The sequence below is a fragment of the Trichomonas vaginalis genome, chromosome I, assembly GCF_026262505.1.
Source record: "Trichomonas vaginalis G3 chromosome I, whole genome shotgun sequence".
Lineage (NCBI taxonomy): Eukaryota > Parabasalia > Trichomonadida > Trichomonadidae > Trichomonas > Trichomonas vaginalis.
This window is the reverse complement of record NC_067203.1, coordinates 27,223,514-27,237,102: the sequence shown is the minus strand read 5'-3', so window position 1 is coordinate 27,237,102 and position 13,589 is coordinate 27,223,514. Positions and strand designations below refer to the sequence as shown.

At 33.7% G+C, this 13,589-nt stretch overlaps 7 protein-coding genes and 6 pseudogenes across 13 annotated transcripts, besides 5 other annotated features; 4 read left to right on the top strand and 9 right to left on the bottom strand.

Moving 5' to 3' along the window:
* Positions 1–13,589: part of a mobile genetic element that runs on past both edges of the window.
* On the top strand, positions 1,578–1,970 carry TVAGG3_1058720 (uncharacterized protein; the record flags this gene model as incomplete). Its single annotated transcript, XM_051255950.1, has 1 exon — positions 1,578–1,970. One exon carries the CDS (start codon positions 1,578–1,580, stop codon positions 1,968–1,970), a length of 393 nt encoding a protein of 130 aa, XP_051081524.1.
* On the top strand, positions 2,804–3,235 carry TVAGG3_1058710 (uncharacterized protein; the record flags this gene model as incomplete). Its single annotated transcript, XM_051255949.1, has 1 exon — positions 2,804–3,235. One exon carries the CDS (start codon positions 2,804–2,806, stop codon positions 3,233–3,235), a length of 432 nt encoding a protein of 143 aa, XP_051081523.1.
* Positions 3,272–3,691, top strand: TVAGG3_1058700 (protein of unknown function, DUF4108 family; the record flags this gene model as incomplete). Its single annotated transcript, XM_051255948.1, has 1 exon — positions 3,272–3,691. One exon carries the CDS (start codon positions 3,272–3,274, stop codon positions 3,689–3,691), a length of 420 nt encoding a protein of 139 aa, XP_051081522.1.
* Positions 3,708–4,031, bottom strand: TVAGG3_1058690 (annotated as a pseudogene). Its single transcript has one exon. A coding segment is annotated over exon 1 (324 nt).
* On the top strand, positions 4,794–5,078 carry TVAGG3_1058680 (protein of unknown function, DUF4106 family; the record flags this gene model as incomplete). The annotated part of the gene is made up of 1 exon (XM_051255947.1): positions 4,794–5,078. One exon carries the CDS (start codon positions 4,794–4,796, stop codon positions 5,076–5,078), a length of 285 nt encoding a protein of 94 aa, XP_051081521.1.
* TVAGG3_1058670 (uncharacterized protein) lies at positions 5,790–6,080 on the bottom strand (the record flags this gene model as incomplete). The annotated part of the gene is made up of 1 exon (XM_051255946.1): positions 5,790–6,080. The coding sequence occupies one exon, from the start codon at positions 6,078–6,080 to the stop codon at positions 5,790–5,792; it is 291 nt and encodes a 96-aa protein (XP_051081520.1).
* Positions 6,103–6,617, bottom strand: TVAGG3_1058660 (annotated as a pseudogene). Its single transcript has one exon. A coding segment is annotated over exon 1 (515 nt).
* On the bottom strand, positions 6,706–7,083 carry TVAGG3_1058650 (annotated as a pseudogene). Its single transcript has one exon. A coding segment is annotated over exon 1 (378 nt).
* Positions 7,240–7,304: a mobile genetic element.
* Positions 7,425–7,533: a mobile genetic element.
* Positions 7,675–7,783: a mobile genetic element.
* Positions 7,925–8,033: a mobile genetic element.
* TVAGG3_1058600 lies at positions 8,719–9,537 on the bottom strand (annotated as a pseudogene). Its single transcript has one exon. A coding segment is annotated over exon 1 (819 nt).
* On the bottom strand, positions 9,989–10,651 carry TVAGG3_1058590 (uncharacterized protein; the record flags this gene model as incomplete). Its single annotated transcript, XM_051255945.1, has 1 exon — positions 9,989–10,651. The coding sequence occupies one exon, from the start codon at positions 10,649–10,651 to the stop codon at positions 9,989–9,991; it is 663 nt and encodes a 220-aa protein (XP_051081519.1).
* On the bottom strand, positions 11,746–12,348 carry TVAGG3_1058580 (annotated as a pseudogene). Its single transcript has one exon. A coding segment is annotated over exon 1 (603 nt).
* TVAGG3_1058570 (His-Me finger endonucleases family) lies at positions 12,374–12,958 on the bottom strand (the record flags this gene model as incomplete). The annotated part of the gene is made up of 1 exon (XM_051255944.1): positions 12,374–12,958. One exon carries the CDS (start codon positions 12,956–12,958, stop codon positions 12,374–12,376), a length of 585 nt encoding a protein of 194 aa, XP_051081518.1.
* Positions 13,005–13,588, bottom strand: TVAGG3_1058560 (annotated as a pseudogene). The gene has a single exon. A coding segment is annotated over exon 1 (584 nt).

Below are 13,589 nucleotides of genomic sequence, written 5' to 3'. Positions count from 1 at the left end.
AGACCGTTCAAACTTTTGGCTTGGGCATTCCATTTGCTGACTCAGAAGACTTTATGGGTGGTATTTCAACTGTTGGTACTGTACAAATACAATATACTGGTGACAGAGACGGTCCAGATGAACTGAGAGCAAAGAAGTTTACAAAACCAATAGCACTTTTCACGGAAGATGCTTTTTGAAGATTCGTTCGATGAAACCTGCTGGGGCTCCTCAGATTGGCATAACGACAGCTTCCATCGGAGAGCATTTTTGCAGCAGGTCAGTAAGTTGTTCTTGAACTGATTCTCTCCGTCAATATTGACAGTACGCCAGTTTTGACAAAATTGTAAGATAAACTTTCCTTTAGAAATATCGGTCAGTTTTGTTGTTATATTTTTGTCTGCTTTCAAGAACTTTCACCATCTCGGTTATACCAACTTTCTTTGCTTTATGAAAATATTTTGGTTCAAAAGACTGCTATTCTATAACATTTTCCATTGTTTGTGTAAGAACTACTCTGTCAATGAACTTGTATTGTTTGTGTGTGTAAACTTTGTTTTGCTTCAATTCGAAGAGATACTCAAATACGTCCATCTTTTTATTCTAAGTAAAATGTCATTTCCGAAAATAGAAGCGTGAGTTTTCAAAAGGTTTAATGCAGGTGGCAGATGTGAAGTTAAATTCACCAACTCAAACAAACAGTCAAAGTGTTGTTGTCAATGTCAAAGAAAAGAGATTTGAAGTGGGGAAACCATACGAAGATGAAGATGGTATAACAATTGTTCCTGTAAAAGAAACCAACATACCCTGAAGTTAGCAGGACTTAAGTTCTGTTGCAGATATTCGAAATGACTACAAGCAACTTAAAGACAAACTTAAAACTCAGGAGAAGATTTGTCAAGCTTTAGGTATAATGTTAAACTTGGTCGAACACAACCCTGTAAAAGTGAAACTCATATGTCATTGCACCTCGTGAAGTTTTGAAAGAACTATTGAAACTTTTGACAGAGCAGACGATATAAACATCAAAGAAATAGAACCCGACATTGCTTGCTGTGGTGTTTCATATAATGTCATTGACAAGATATACGTTATGAAAGGAGGTGAAACGTTGAACTTAAAATATAGTTTCCCAGACGTCATAAAAATATTTGACGACCACAACATTTCATTAAAATTTATTTGCTAAGTAAATGGCAGAAGATATAATGGTTTATACTATTACGACTAAAAACCCCGAGTCATATAATTCTATAACAACAAACTTACAAAGTCCTCAAGGACGATATTGTAAACTAACCTTAAACACAATGACGACTAAAGCTTGTTTTGCTCTTTTGACACCAGAAGATTTTATTGTTGTGAATGGTAAAAAATACTCCTTTGAAGATACTTACTCAGATATACCACCAACAGGTTTTGTTGACTTATTTAATACTTTAAGGACGGATGTAACATGTGCTGCAACTAGAGCAGGTTTCATTATGTTTGGATGTCCGACTGAGTTTACTATAAACGATATGAGCTATAATACAAAACTTATTTCTGGTTTTTACTACCAACAGTTTCCTATAACAGGAAAAGGTGTCATACAAGGAATGTCTATTCCATTGACATTAAGCACACCAATCTTATATATTGTTTCAAACTTAGGTTCAAAGTGTTATTCGAATGTCGACAGAAACTATTATGACCAAAAGATACTTATGCGTATAAACAATACTTTCTCTGCTGGTTTGCCTATTGTTCATTCGAATGCAGAATTTTCAACCTTAGTGAACTCAAACACTTTGGCAAGTATAACGTTGACATTAGTTGACGCAAACTTTGTTCCTGTAAAACTTTTATGTCCTATGTATTTGTCAATGACGGCAGAAAGTTTCGAATTGGAAGATGCAACTGGTGAAAGTATTGTATTACAAGAACAACTTCAACAACAAATAGCTCAAGAACAACAAATGCAACAAATGCAACAACAAAGTCAAGAATAAAAAAAAATAATTTTTTTATTTTTATAAAAATGTACAGAATAGATGTTTCAGATTTTTATGACTTCCAAGCATTCAGAAATATGTGTCCATTTCGAGACTATAACAAAGCAGTCGAGAATTTGAAACGTTTAGTCATTTATGTTGACTCTGCCCCAGAATGTTATGTTATGAAAGAATGGGATGTTGTCTTTAACAAACCAAGAGCAACAATAGTTTCAGAACAAGAATGTAGACAGAAACTTAAGAAAATAAAAGTCGTACAAGTTGGCATGAAGATGTTAGATGCTTGGGATATCTTATTGTCAAAGTTAGAAGATTTTTCAGTTCGTGGTATAAAGTTCTATACACCTTCTCCAAACTTCTATTCTATCTTCACTGGATATAAATATGAACAAGTAGAATGGAAAGAAAATATTATAGAAGCTTGGTTAGACCATGTCAAAGAAATTATATGCAATGGAAACGAAAGAGTCTATGAGTATATCTTATGTTGGTTTGCAAACATCTTACAACATCCAAGTGCTAAAAATGAAACTGCTCTCATTATAATTGGAAAACAAGGAACAGGTAAGAACACATTCTTTACAGATATCTTGTGCAAACTGTTAGAGGGCTATTCGAACCCGAATATGACAAACTTAGAAAACATCTGTGGCAAGTTTAACTCCTCAATTGAGAATATGAAACTTATAGTTTGCAATGAACTTCAAAGTATAGATACAACAAAAGTTTTGAACTCAGATGCTTTGAAGAGTCTTATAACAGATAAAGTTGGAGTTGTTGAAAGAAAGTATAAAGACCAAAGAGTTTGTGAAAATGTTGCAAACTTCATTATGGTTTCAAACAATGTTGTTCCGATGAAGTTAGAAAGTTCTGACAGAAGATATGTAGTTGTCAGAACGTCAGATTCTCATATGCAAGATACAGAATATTTTGACGACTTAGCAGAAACTTTGACATCTGACTTTTACAACCACTTGTTCTCATATTTCATGACATTAGATATTTCTAAGTTCAATCCAAGACAAATTCCACATACCGAAGAAAGACAAACATTGTTAGAAGCAAACAAGAGTGTATATGAACTGTTTATAGATGAGACTAACTTTGAGTGTTTAGATGAAAGGTCATTGTACGATGAATATAAACAATATTGTCAAGAATATGGTTATATGGCAGCGTCTAAACGAACATTCTTGGCAAATGTCAAAAATCTTTTAGACATACAGAACGGCGTATATACAAAGAAAAATTTTTCTGAGTAAATTTAAAAAAAAATATTTTTTTATCCGATAGAAAAGATGGCAAAATTCATCTCAGTAAATAAGTACATGACAGAAGTCAAAGATAAGTTAGCTCCATTCGCATATTTGAATGTTTACTTCTACAATTTTGAAAAGTCTTCATTCAGCAAAGTTTGGAACATCGAACCAGTTAAGTTTGCTGTTGTTAGAAAAAGTGGTGCAACTTTTGAAGACTTAGACATAGAAGGTTTGTTAGCAGTCAAAGAAAATTTTGACAGAAAGTTCTCAAAACTCGAAGAAGGCAAAGCATACAAACTTGTTATACCTTATGAACCAAAGAAAGCAGACGACTATGAATATTATGAGTCTAAGATAGTTGAAGTTCAAGGTAAATTGGGTAAAAAGATTTTAGAGTCTAAGCCAGTGTTTGCCCCTAAAGAGGAAGAGAACATTGACATTGACCCAGAAATGTTCTAAAAATAAAATTTTATTTTTACATGTCATATCTCACCTTCTCTGGAACTGGTTCAGGTTCTTTCTTCTCTTCTACTTTCTTTTCTTTCTTTTCTTTCTTTTCTCTCTTCTTCTTTTCTGGTGGAGTTATGTCAAATTTGGCGCAACCATATTTATGTAAAAGTTCTTTGTCCTTTAATAGCTCATCTATTCTGTTTCCTATTTCATCTTCAAGAACAGCGCATGTGTCTTCTTTGCATTCTAAGAACTTTTGTTGGACTTCATCTTTCCAATCGGCGTCATCTCTGTCAACAAGTCTGTCATTGACAAATTTTAAGACTTCTCTGCCTAATGTTTTATGGTTCTTGTCATATTCCCAGAAACAGAACTTTAGAACAAATTCACCTTTCTTGTTTACACTATGTAAGATTTTATGGTCGACAGAAGTTTTAGAGTCAAAAAGCTTGTCTCGAATATAGATAGCGAAATCACTAGACATTTTCTAAAAGATAAAAATTTTAATTTTTCTAAAAATATGTTAGAAAAAAAGTTTGCTGACATTGACAAGAAATTTGAGAATGTTTTGAAGAAGAACAAGAGGAAGTTAGAAAATGCTCAGATAAAGCCTATACATGACAAGTTCTTATTTGCTCAGAATGGTATAACAGGTCTAATCGCACCACCTGGGTCGGGTAAGACTTTCACTTATCTTAAAATGGCTGCACAACAACAAGAACTAGATGAGAAGAACCCATTCTATGAGTTAGTTGTTATTTGTAGTACTTCTGGTCAATTTGACCAAACCGTCAATTCGTTCAAAGATATTATAAAGAAGTCTAAGTTAGTATGTATAAAGGATACTGAGTTGTTAGATTGGATAAAGAAGTACCAAAGAAGAGTTTTGAAGTATAATGCTATAAATGAGTATATAAATTCGAAGTTTAAAGACCCTAATGAGGAAATGCAGAGAATATTAGAGAAGAAACACTTCAGAAACAAACAGAAAGAGATAGAATACATTTCGAAGAAATTGCAATCTTACGATTGGAAAACGTACCCTCATAGATGTCTTCTTATCTTAGATGACTTTGCTTCTCATCCTTTGTTAAAGAACAGAGAACAAGATATGTGTCGAATTCTTAAGAAGCTCAGACACTTTAACATCTCAGTCGTAATATGTGTACAGACAGCAAAGAGTTTAAGTAAGGATGTTAAAAGAATACTTACTGATATCATACTTTTCCCTGGATTGTCCGAAGACGATTTCATGGAACTTATGAAAGAGTCCATGGCAGGTAAGTTTGACAGACATGAACTATGGGAGAAGTACAAAGTCATACAAGACCCTCATACTTCTTTCAGAATTCATATCTACGCAAACAAAGTTCAAATTGTAAAAAGTCAAGCTTGAAAAATAAAGAGTTTTAGTCTTAGTCTGTTGTGGTGCTGGGGCTGTCGGTTCTTCTGGCTTTGGAATGGACTCGGTTGGTGGTACGTCGGACATTGTCTTGAAACAATAAAAGACTTGTCTTGAAAAAGTAAAAGACTTGTCTTGAAACAATAAAAGACTTGTCTTGAAAAAGTAAAAGACTTGTCTTGAAAAAGTAAAAGACTTGTCTTGAAAAAGTAAAAGACTTGTCTTGAAAAAGTAAAAGACTTGTCTTGAAAAAGTAAAAGACTTGTCTTGAAAAAGTAAAAGACTTGTCTTGAAAAAGTGAAAGACTTGTCTTGAAAAAGTACGGGTATCGTCTGAAATCAAGACCACTGTTCTCAAATTTGAGAACTTTACACCAAAAAATTTCTTGAAAAATAACGGGTCTTGTCTTGAAAAAGTAAAAGACTTGTCTTGAAAAAGTAAAAGACTTGTCTTGAAAAAGTAAAAGACTTGTCTTGAAAAAGTAAAAGACTTGTCTTGAAAAAGTAAAAGACTTGTCTTGAAAAAGTAAAAGACTTGTCTTGAAAAAGTAAAAGACTTGTCTTGAAACAATAAAAGACTTGTCTTGAAAAAGTAAAAGACTTGTCTTGAAACAATGACCGACATAGACCCAGCAGATGAGGCAATCTACCTTATAGAGCTACCTGAGCCATCTTTGGTGTCAAGCTTGAAAAATAAAGAGTGCATTTACTCTACTTGTTTGAAGTTGTCAAAATACTCTGTTATTTTTTCCTTTAACAATGGCAAATCTTCTTTGAAGGTAAGTATTGTACAACCTTTCATATCATAGTGTGTTTGAGGTAACGTATCTTGAACTATTTGTTTCACATCTTCATTCGGTGTCATTGAAATCGGTAAGTTTTCGCGATAGAACCAATTTCTGTCAGATTTGTAAATCTTAGCAAGGTCGTAAAAGCTTTTGTTGTTTCTTCTGACTAAATGCAACATAACCATATCTTTATCTTCTTCATTTTCCATCTCTTCAGTATAAATCATATACTTATAGTTCTTTTCCTTTCCTTTTGGTACCGAACGTGGTATTCTTTTCTGAAGGCTTTTGTCTTTTGCTTCAATGACTTCATCTTTTGCTTGAAGTTTCTTTTCCATCTCTTCACGTTCTTGTCTATGAATTTCATCTAACATCATGAAAATATAACAAGCATAGCGAGGTGACGCCCACATTGCAACAGCATTTACAAGAAGTCTATGTACATACCAACCTCTCAAACCAGGAGCCAAATTCTTGCGATTTTCGTACGGAATCTCTACCCTCGGTTTTCCGAGGGAAGCAAACATATGAGGAAATTCTTCTAAAAGTTCTTTTGTCTGTTGGTTTTCAAACCAATGATATGCTTGCTTTGTAGAACGAAGAGTATTCAAAATACTTTGCATTTGGTACATATCGTCTTTGACCGAACGAATGAGACGGAGTTGTTTGTTAAACTGAACCCACTCATATTCTTCATTTATAGCTTCATGAACGATAGCAGTTGTTGTGTTCTCTGTTGTTGACATATCTGTCTTTATATTCCGGATAAAAAAATAAATAAAAATAAAACTAACTTTATTTTCTGACTTTCACAAAAGACCAAAAATAAACGCTTTACATGTATTTTTCAGCAACTTCGTCAAATAATTTTATAGCTTTATCTATCTCATCTACTTCAAACGTTTCTTTACCTTTTATGGGAGCACCATACATTTTCTCAAACTTTTCGAGTAGTTCTGTTTCTGCAGCTCTCATATCGTTAACGAACACAACCTTAACTCTATTGACTGTACTGTCATATCTTTGAGTTATATTATATGTTCTTCCTATCTTATATCTCTTTGTATTGAAGTCCTTCGGTTTCTGAACGATGTAAAGTAAGCCTTCACTGCAACGTTCCGTATCGAATGAACCATATGTTATGAAGTTATATCCAACAACTGGGTCTAACCATAACAAAACTATTGGTATAAGACTTTTGTCTATAAGATATGCTGTAGTTCCATAGAATCTTACCGATATCATAAGCTCAGGATTTCTTGTCAAAATTTTCTGACTAGAAGCAGTTCTAACCCAGTCGTGGGATGTTTTCTTTCCAAATGGAGATATAATGTCTGACAAAGAATATTTATTGTATTTCTTTGAGTATCTTGTTATATACGAAAACGATAAAAACAGTTTGACAGAAAAGTGACAACTTTACGTGTCAAAAATATAAAAAGTGATATTTTATTCATCATTATCTTCTTCATAATTTATTTCATATTCTTCGTCTTACCAACAAAAGATGGGAATGTGAACAATTGCGGGCAATTTTTAGCCATTTTGGCTTGGAACTAGAGCCTGCGAGGTACATGGATAGTATCAGTACCTCACAGGCTCTAGTTCTCTATATGGCGCCGAGAAATTTTGGTGAAATGTGGTCGCATTTCACCAAAATTTTTTCGGCGCCATAGGATGAATTGGAGGGTGAGAGATATTATTTCATACAATACTACTCTCACCCTCCAATTCCCAGCCAAAATGGCTAAAAATTGCCCGCAATGTGAACAATTGCGGGCAATTTTTAGCCATTTTGGCTTGGAACTAGAGCCTGCGAGGTACATGGATAGTATCAGTACCTCACAGGCTCTAGTTCTTTATATGGCGCCGAGAAATTTTGGTGAAATGTGGTCGCATTTCACCAAAATTTTTTCGGCGCCATAGGATGAATTGGAGGGTGAGAGATATTATTTCATACAATACTACTCTCACCCTCCAATTCCCAGCCAAAATGGCTAAAAATTGCCCGCAATGTGAACAATTGCGGGCAATTTTTAGCCATTTTGGCTTGGAACTAGAGCCTGCGAGGTACATGGATAGTATCAGTACCTCACAGGCTCTAGTTCTCTATATGGCGCCGAGAAATTTTGGTGAAATGTGGTCGCATTTCACCAAAATTTTTTCGGCGCCATAGGATGAATTGGAGGGTGAGAGATATTATTTCATACAATACTACTCTCACCCTCAATTTTAATTACTTAAACTCATTCTATTTTTTTGACATGTAAATGTCACTTTTACTGAGATCTGACACAATGTCAGATCTCTTTTTTTCGTATATAAGAATCTTACGTTTAAATCACCTATTCTAACCAATTTAGTGTTATTGTCTATCTTTTTAACTGTTTCAAACTCAGTGTTTGACATTTCCTGTTCTTACATACAAAATAAAAAAAAATATTTTAAAAAAACTAGCTTTTATTTTCTATCTTAAGGAAATTCATGAAATTTGGTCATTTTTCAGCAAAAATATATTTTAGGGTAGAAGGGTATATCTACCCCGTTTTCTACCCTCATTTCTACCCCAGTTATTTTATAAACGTTTCACATGGTAAACGTTATTTTTTAAATTTTGTGAAAACTCAACGGTTTGACACAAGCCCTAAAATATATTTTACTCAGAATTTTACTCAGAATTCGGCAAAAATATAATTTATGTTAGAATGTTAGATCTAACATGTTTTCTAACATGTTTTCTAACATAACTATTTACAAGCGTTTTACATGGTATATGTTGCGATGGTTCATGACTCTAAACAATTTCGTAGCTTCTATTTCTTCTGTCAGTACATCGAATGTTTTAACAATGCCGAAGGTTTCTTTATATTTCTTCTTGACATCTGAAAGAAGGAAATCGTTAGCGGTTGGATAGTTTTTGTTCAGAAATTCTAACATGTTCATTTTATCTTCTGCTGGCTTTTCTGCTTCTTTCTTTAAGTCTGCATAGTCGTTTCGCATACGTTCTATCTCTTTGACGGAGTAGTTATATTTCCTCATTGCTGCTTTACATTTAGAACATTGTGGGTTCATTTTTGCGTTATATTCTGAAACCTTACCTGCTAAAACAACTAAAGCGTCAATTGCTCTCTTCATCTCGAACATAGCGGGTTTTATTTGTTCGTTCCATACCTTACCCCTACTATCTTTATCTCTTATTTCCCAAACACATTTTGCAACTAACGAAACAAAGTTGTCGTAGGTCTTAAATTCTTCGGATTTGTAAAGGTCAGAGATGTTCTTATATACCATGTCGCAATCTTTGTCCATAACCTTATGGTTGCAATGAAAACCAAGGAATTCATAATTTACCTTTCGTATGAACTTCTTTATTTCTACTGAGTCAGTTGCTTTGACTTCTATTTCATCGAATTCTGGAATAGTAAGCTTTTGTTGTTGGATTTCAGGAAGTTTAGGTAGATGGTCAATAATATCCTGCATTTCATAAAGATATTCTTCATCTGTTTCATCTTTTGCAGTGCAATCTAAATCTCCTTGGAGAAGTTCTTGCTTTATCTTCTGGATTTTTGTTTCGAAAGTATATGAAGAAGGAATGAAGCTTTTCATCTCTACTAACATTGAAGTTGGGTTCATGACTAACGAGTTTGGTGCTGTTGTTGCTAACATGTTCTTACAATAAAAATAAAAAATATTTTTTTAAAAAAACTAACTTTATTTTTTATTTCGGGAAAATTCATGAAAATTCAAGAGGGTAGAAAAGAGGTTAGAAAAGAGGTTAGATATACCCATCTACCCTAAACATTATTTTTGGTGTAAAATTCATGATTTTCGAGAGTTTTAGACCATGTTAGAAAAGAGGTTAGAAAACATGTTAGATCTAACATTCTAACATAAACATTATTTTTGGTGTAAAATTCATGATTTTCGAGAGTTTTAGACCATGTTAGAAAAGAGGTTAGAAAACATGTTAGATCTAACATTCTAACATAAACATTATTTTTGGTGTAAAATTCATGATTTTCGAGAGTTTTAGACCATGTTAGAAAAGAGGTTAGAAAACATGTTAGATCTAACATTCTAACATAAACATTATTTTTGTCGAAAAAAAATGGTTCATTTACTCACAATATTTTTGTACAAAACGACCCCAAACTTTTAACTTCTTTTCTGCAGCTTCTAATGTTATCTTAGCGAGTTCATATTCTCTAAATTCTCTCTTTAAATCTTCTTGTTCCCATTGGTCTAGTTCGTATGGAGAATCTCTATAACCAGAACATATCTCACGTTCATGTTCTATTTGTTTTTCATGCATTTTTCTAACTTCTTCTTCAAACAAAGGTTTTGCATTCTCTACTGTATCTTCAAGTTCTTCTTCATCTAACTTCTCATGAACTTTCTTGTCTATGGAGTCCATAATTTTTCCAACTGCTATACAATATTTTGGAGAAGCCCACATTGCAATATAGTTTACGAGTCTTGGGTCTACATACATTCCTCTAACCTGTTTGATTTCATCCGGAATTCCTGCATGAACTTTGTATAAAAAGCAACCCGCCGTTTTCCGCGGGTTGGTATATTCTTCACAAAATGCCTTAAAATACTCTTCCCAGGACTTATTTTCCAACAACCTTCTAAAGTCTTTCCTAAACTGCTGACACATCTTTGTTGCATTTATATAACCATCCTTGTCTCTACGTAAGACTTCAATACCGTTGTAAGTGCCTTTTGTGAATGTTTCGCCATTAGATTTGTTCGTGAACGTTTTTGCTTCGACTGACATTTCTGTTCTTACAATAAAAATAAAAAAATATTTTTTGGTGGGACGTCGGACATTCGTTTGTGGCTTAACCGTCGGACCACAACGATAAAAATCTCTGCTACTAGCAGTACTGCTACTGACAGTAGCAGTACTTTTACTGACAGTAGCAGTACTTTTTCTGACAGTAGCAGTACTTTTACTGACAGTAGCAGTACTTTTACTGACAGTAGCAGTACTTTTACTGACAGTAGCAGTACTTTTACTGACAGTAGCAATACTTTATCGTCGAAAACCCTCTCAAATTTTCCTTTTTACTGCAACTAGCAGTACTTTTACTGACAGTAGCAGTACTTTTTCTGACAGTAGCAGTACTTTTACTGACAGTAGCAATACTTTTACTGACAGTAGCAGTACTGCTAGTAGCAGAGATTTTTATCGTCCAACTTTACAAATGTAAACTTATATCGTTCTATTTTCTTCACTAGGGTCTAACACCAAAGTAACCTTACAAATGTAAACTTATATCGTTCTATTTTCTTCACTAGGGTCTAACACCAAAGTAACCTATGTACATGAAATTTCACTGCATAAAAGGAAAAAACCTGCGCGAATCGGGATTTGAACCGAGGTCTTCGACGTCTGTAGCGAGGTAGCCCATACCACTGAGCTATGAGCCGCTTGCATATTTTTAAGTAAAATATAGTATATTTGTCATACAGTGAAGGATGACCAAACTTAAAAAAAATAAAACTAAAATATATTTTTTTCTATCTTAAGGAAATTCATGAAAATTCAAGAGGGTAGAAAAGAGGTTAGAAAAGAGGTTAGATATACCCATCTACCCTAAACATTATTTTTCAATACTTTTTCAGCACTTTTCCGTAGTTGTATATGAAAGACAATTCGAGATAAAAGTCGTAGTACAATGGTATAATATGCTGCACACCGTTTGTTGTGAACCAAACTTGAAAGTCAGAGAAACTGTTACTAGGTGGTTCGTAGAATTTAGAGGTAAGGTCATAAAAGTCCTTACCGATACAAAGAAAACTATTGTTGCTTGAACTGAAACTTGCATGACACATGACATTTTGAGGGTCAAACACGTTTCTATAAACTGTCAAATCTGCTGGTGGACGTATAAATTTAAATGGACCATCTGGTGGTAATGGTTTGTTCTGGTTTAGTAACCGAAGAAATTGTGCCCAAGAACGTTTGTCTACTTCCCAAAATAAAAACTGTGTATCTCTTGGAGGGTTAATTTCAATCCTTTGAAATGAAACGGTTGAGTTCATCTTGTCATATTCTAGTTTCAGATAGTATGTTCCATTTAGTAAAGAGTCGTATTTTTCTTGAAATTCCCAATAATATTTGTTCATTTGAGTTTGAAAGTCATTTAGAGTTTTCTCAAGACTTTCGTCTGAACGAACTGTAAAGATTCTCATTTCGTCAAATTTGTCTATTAGACCATCAGAACCTTCATACTGCCCATGAAAATATACTACGAACATAAAAGCGTTAGTTCTTTTTGAAAACAAAACTCTTCTAAATCCTATTGCCTTTGCATCTGAAGGACTTTGAAGCCAACGAATTGGATAGTCAAACCTGTATGAACGGGATGAAATTTCTTCATCTGAAATATTTCTACCGGCATTTGTAAAGATATAGTCTAACGGTTTTGTATCTGCTACTTTTGTTCTTTGTTTTTCAACCTGAAACATTTAATATATGTAAAAATATATGGTTTTAAAATGGTATGCCATATAGCTTCTTGAATTTGTTAAGATGTATTTGAACGTATTTTCCATCTGTATCTCTAGCGTTTACATGAGCATAGCCCGCCTTAGTAAAACATACTTGTAATTTCCTATAGTTTACGCCGGTATAAAAGTAGAAAGAGTCTTGTTCTTCGCTATAGTAGTAAAACTCAAACGTATGCTCGCCATAGTCTGTAATTTCAATTGTTTCATCTTCTAGTTCGTCGACAAATTCGAATACAATATCTCGAAATTTGCCTATGTTCTTATTGTTTTCAGAACAAGTGACCCAACGCAAGTTTTCAAGTCTATTGTCGTTTCTTATATGGTTTATATGGTCTACAAAAGGTAAATTGTTAGGGTTCGGTATAAAATGAGTTGCAATGACAACATGTTTAAAATAGTTTTTTCCACTCATCTTCATATTAGCATATCCGTCATTTCGCTCCCATCCGCTTAAAACTCTTTTTGTCTTTTTGTTTCTGACTTCAAATGACTCACAACAGTGAATTTCATATTTCTCATCTAACAAACAAGTTTCCCAACGGTCTGTTCCAACAAACTCAGCGTACATTTCAAATAAAATAAAAAAATATTTTTTTTGAAAAATGTTTTTTCCTTTACTTAACATAACCACCAGCTACCATAAGTCTTTGACGCCAACCCATACCAGCTAATGAAGGTTGAGTTGGTTTAGTTTGGAGACTAAACTTTGGTTTTGGTTTATCTTCAGTTTTTGGCTCACCTTCTTCTATTGGTTTTTCGTCACTTTTCGGTTCCTCTGACTTTACTTCACTTGCAGGAACAGTTGTGTTGTCAACATCTTCGTAAATATCATATGCCATTTGTTTTTGTTTTCCTTTCAACTTTTTGTGTTTGTTGTAAAGTTTAGAATATTTCGACTCTAAGTCAATGAGATGTTCTATAATGAACTGTTGGTCAGTGAAGTAAACTTTTCCATCTGTTGTCTCGAAAGCTCCTTCAGACTTCAATATTTTATTTGTGAGAGTCTGTTTCTTTTTTGAGATACTAGCCGTTCCATTTCTATGAAAAGTGACTTTGTAGTTAGGGTTTGTATTTCCAGACCTGGCACTTTCTATTATTGAATTTTTCTCTTCATCTGTAAGTTCTTTGACAGGTTTGACAATGGTTCTGAACTTTTTGTTTGTGGTGTCAAATCTACCGTTTCAACTTCTTCGGTCATT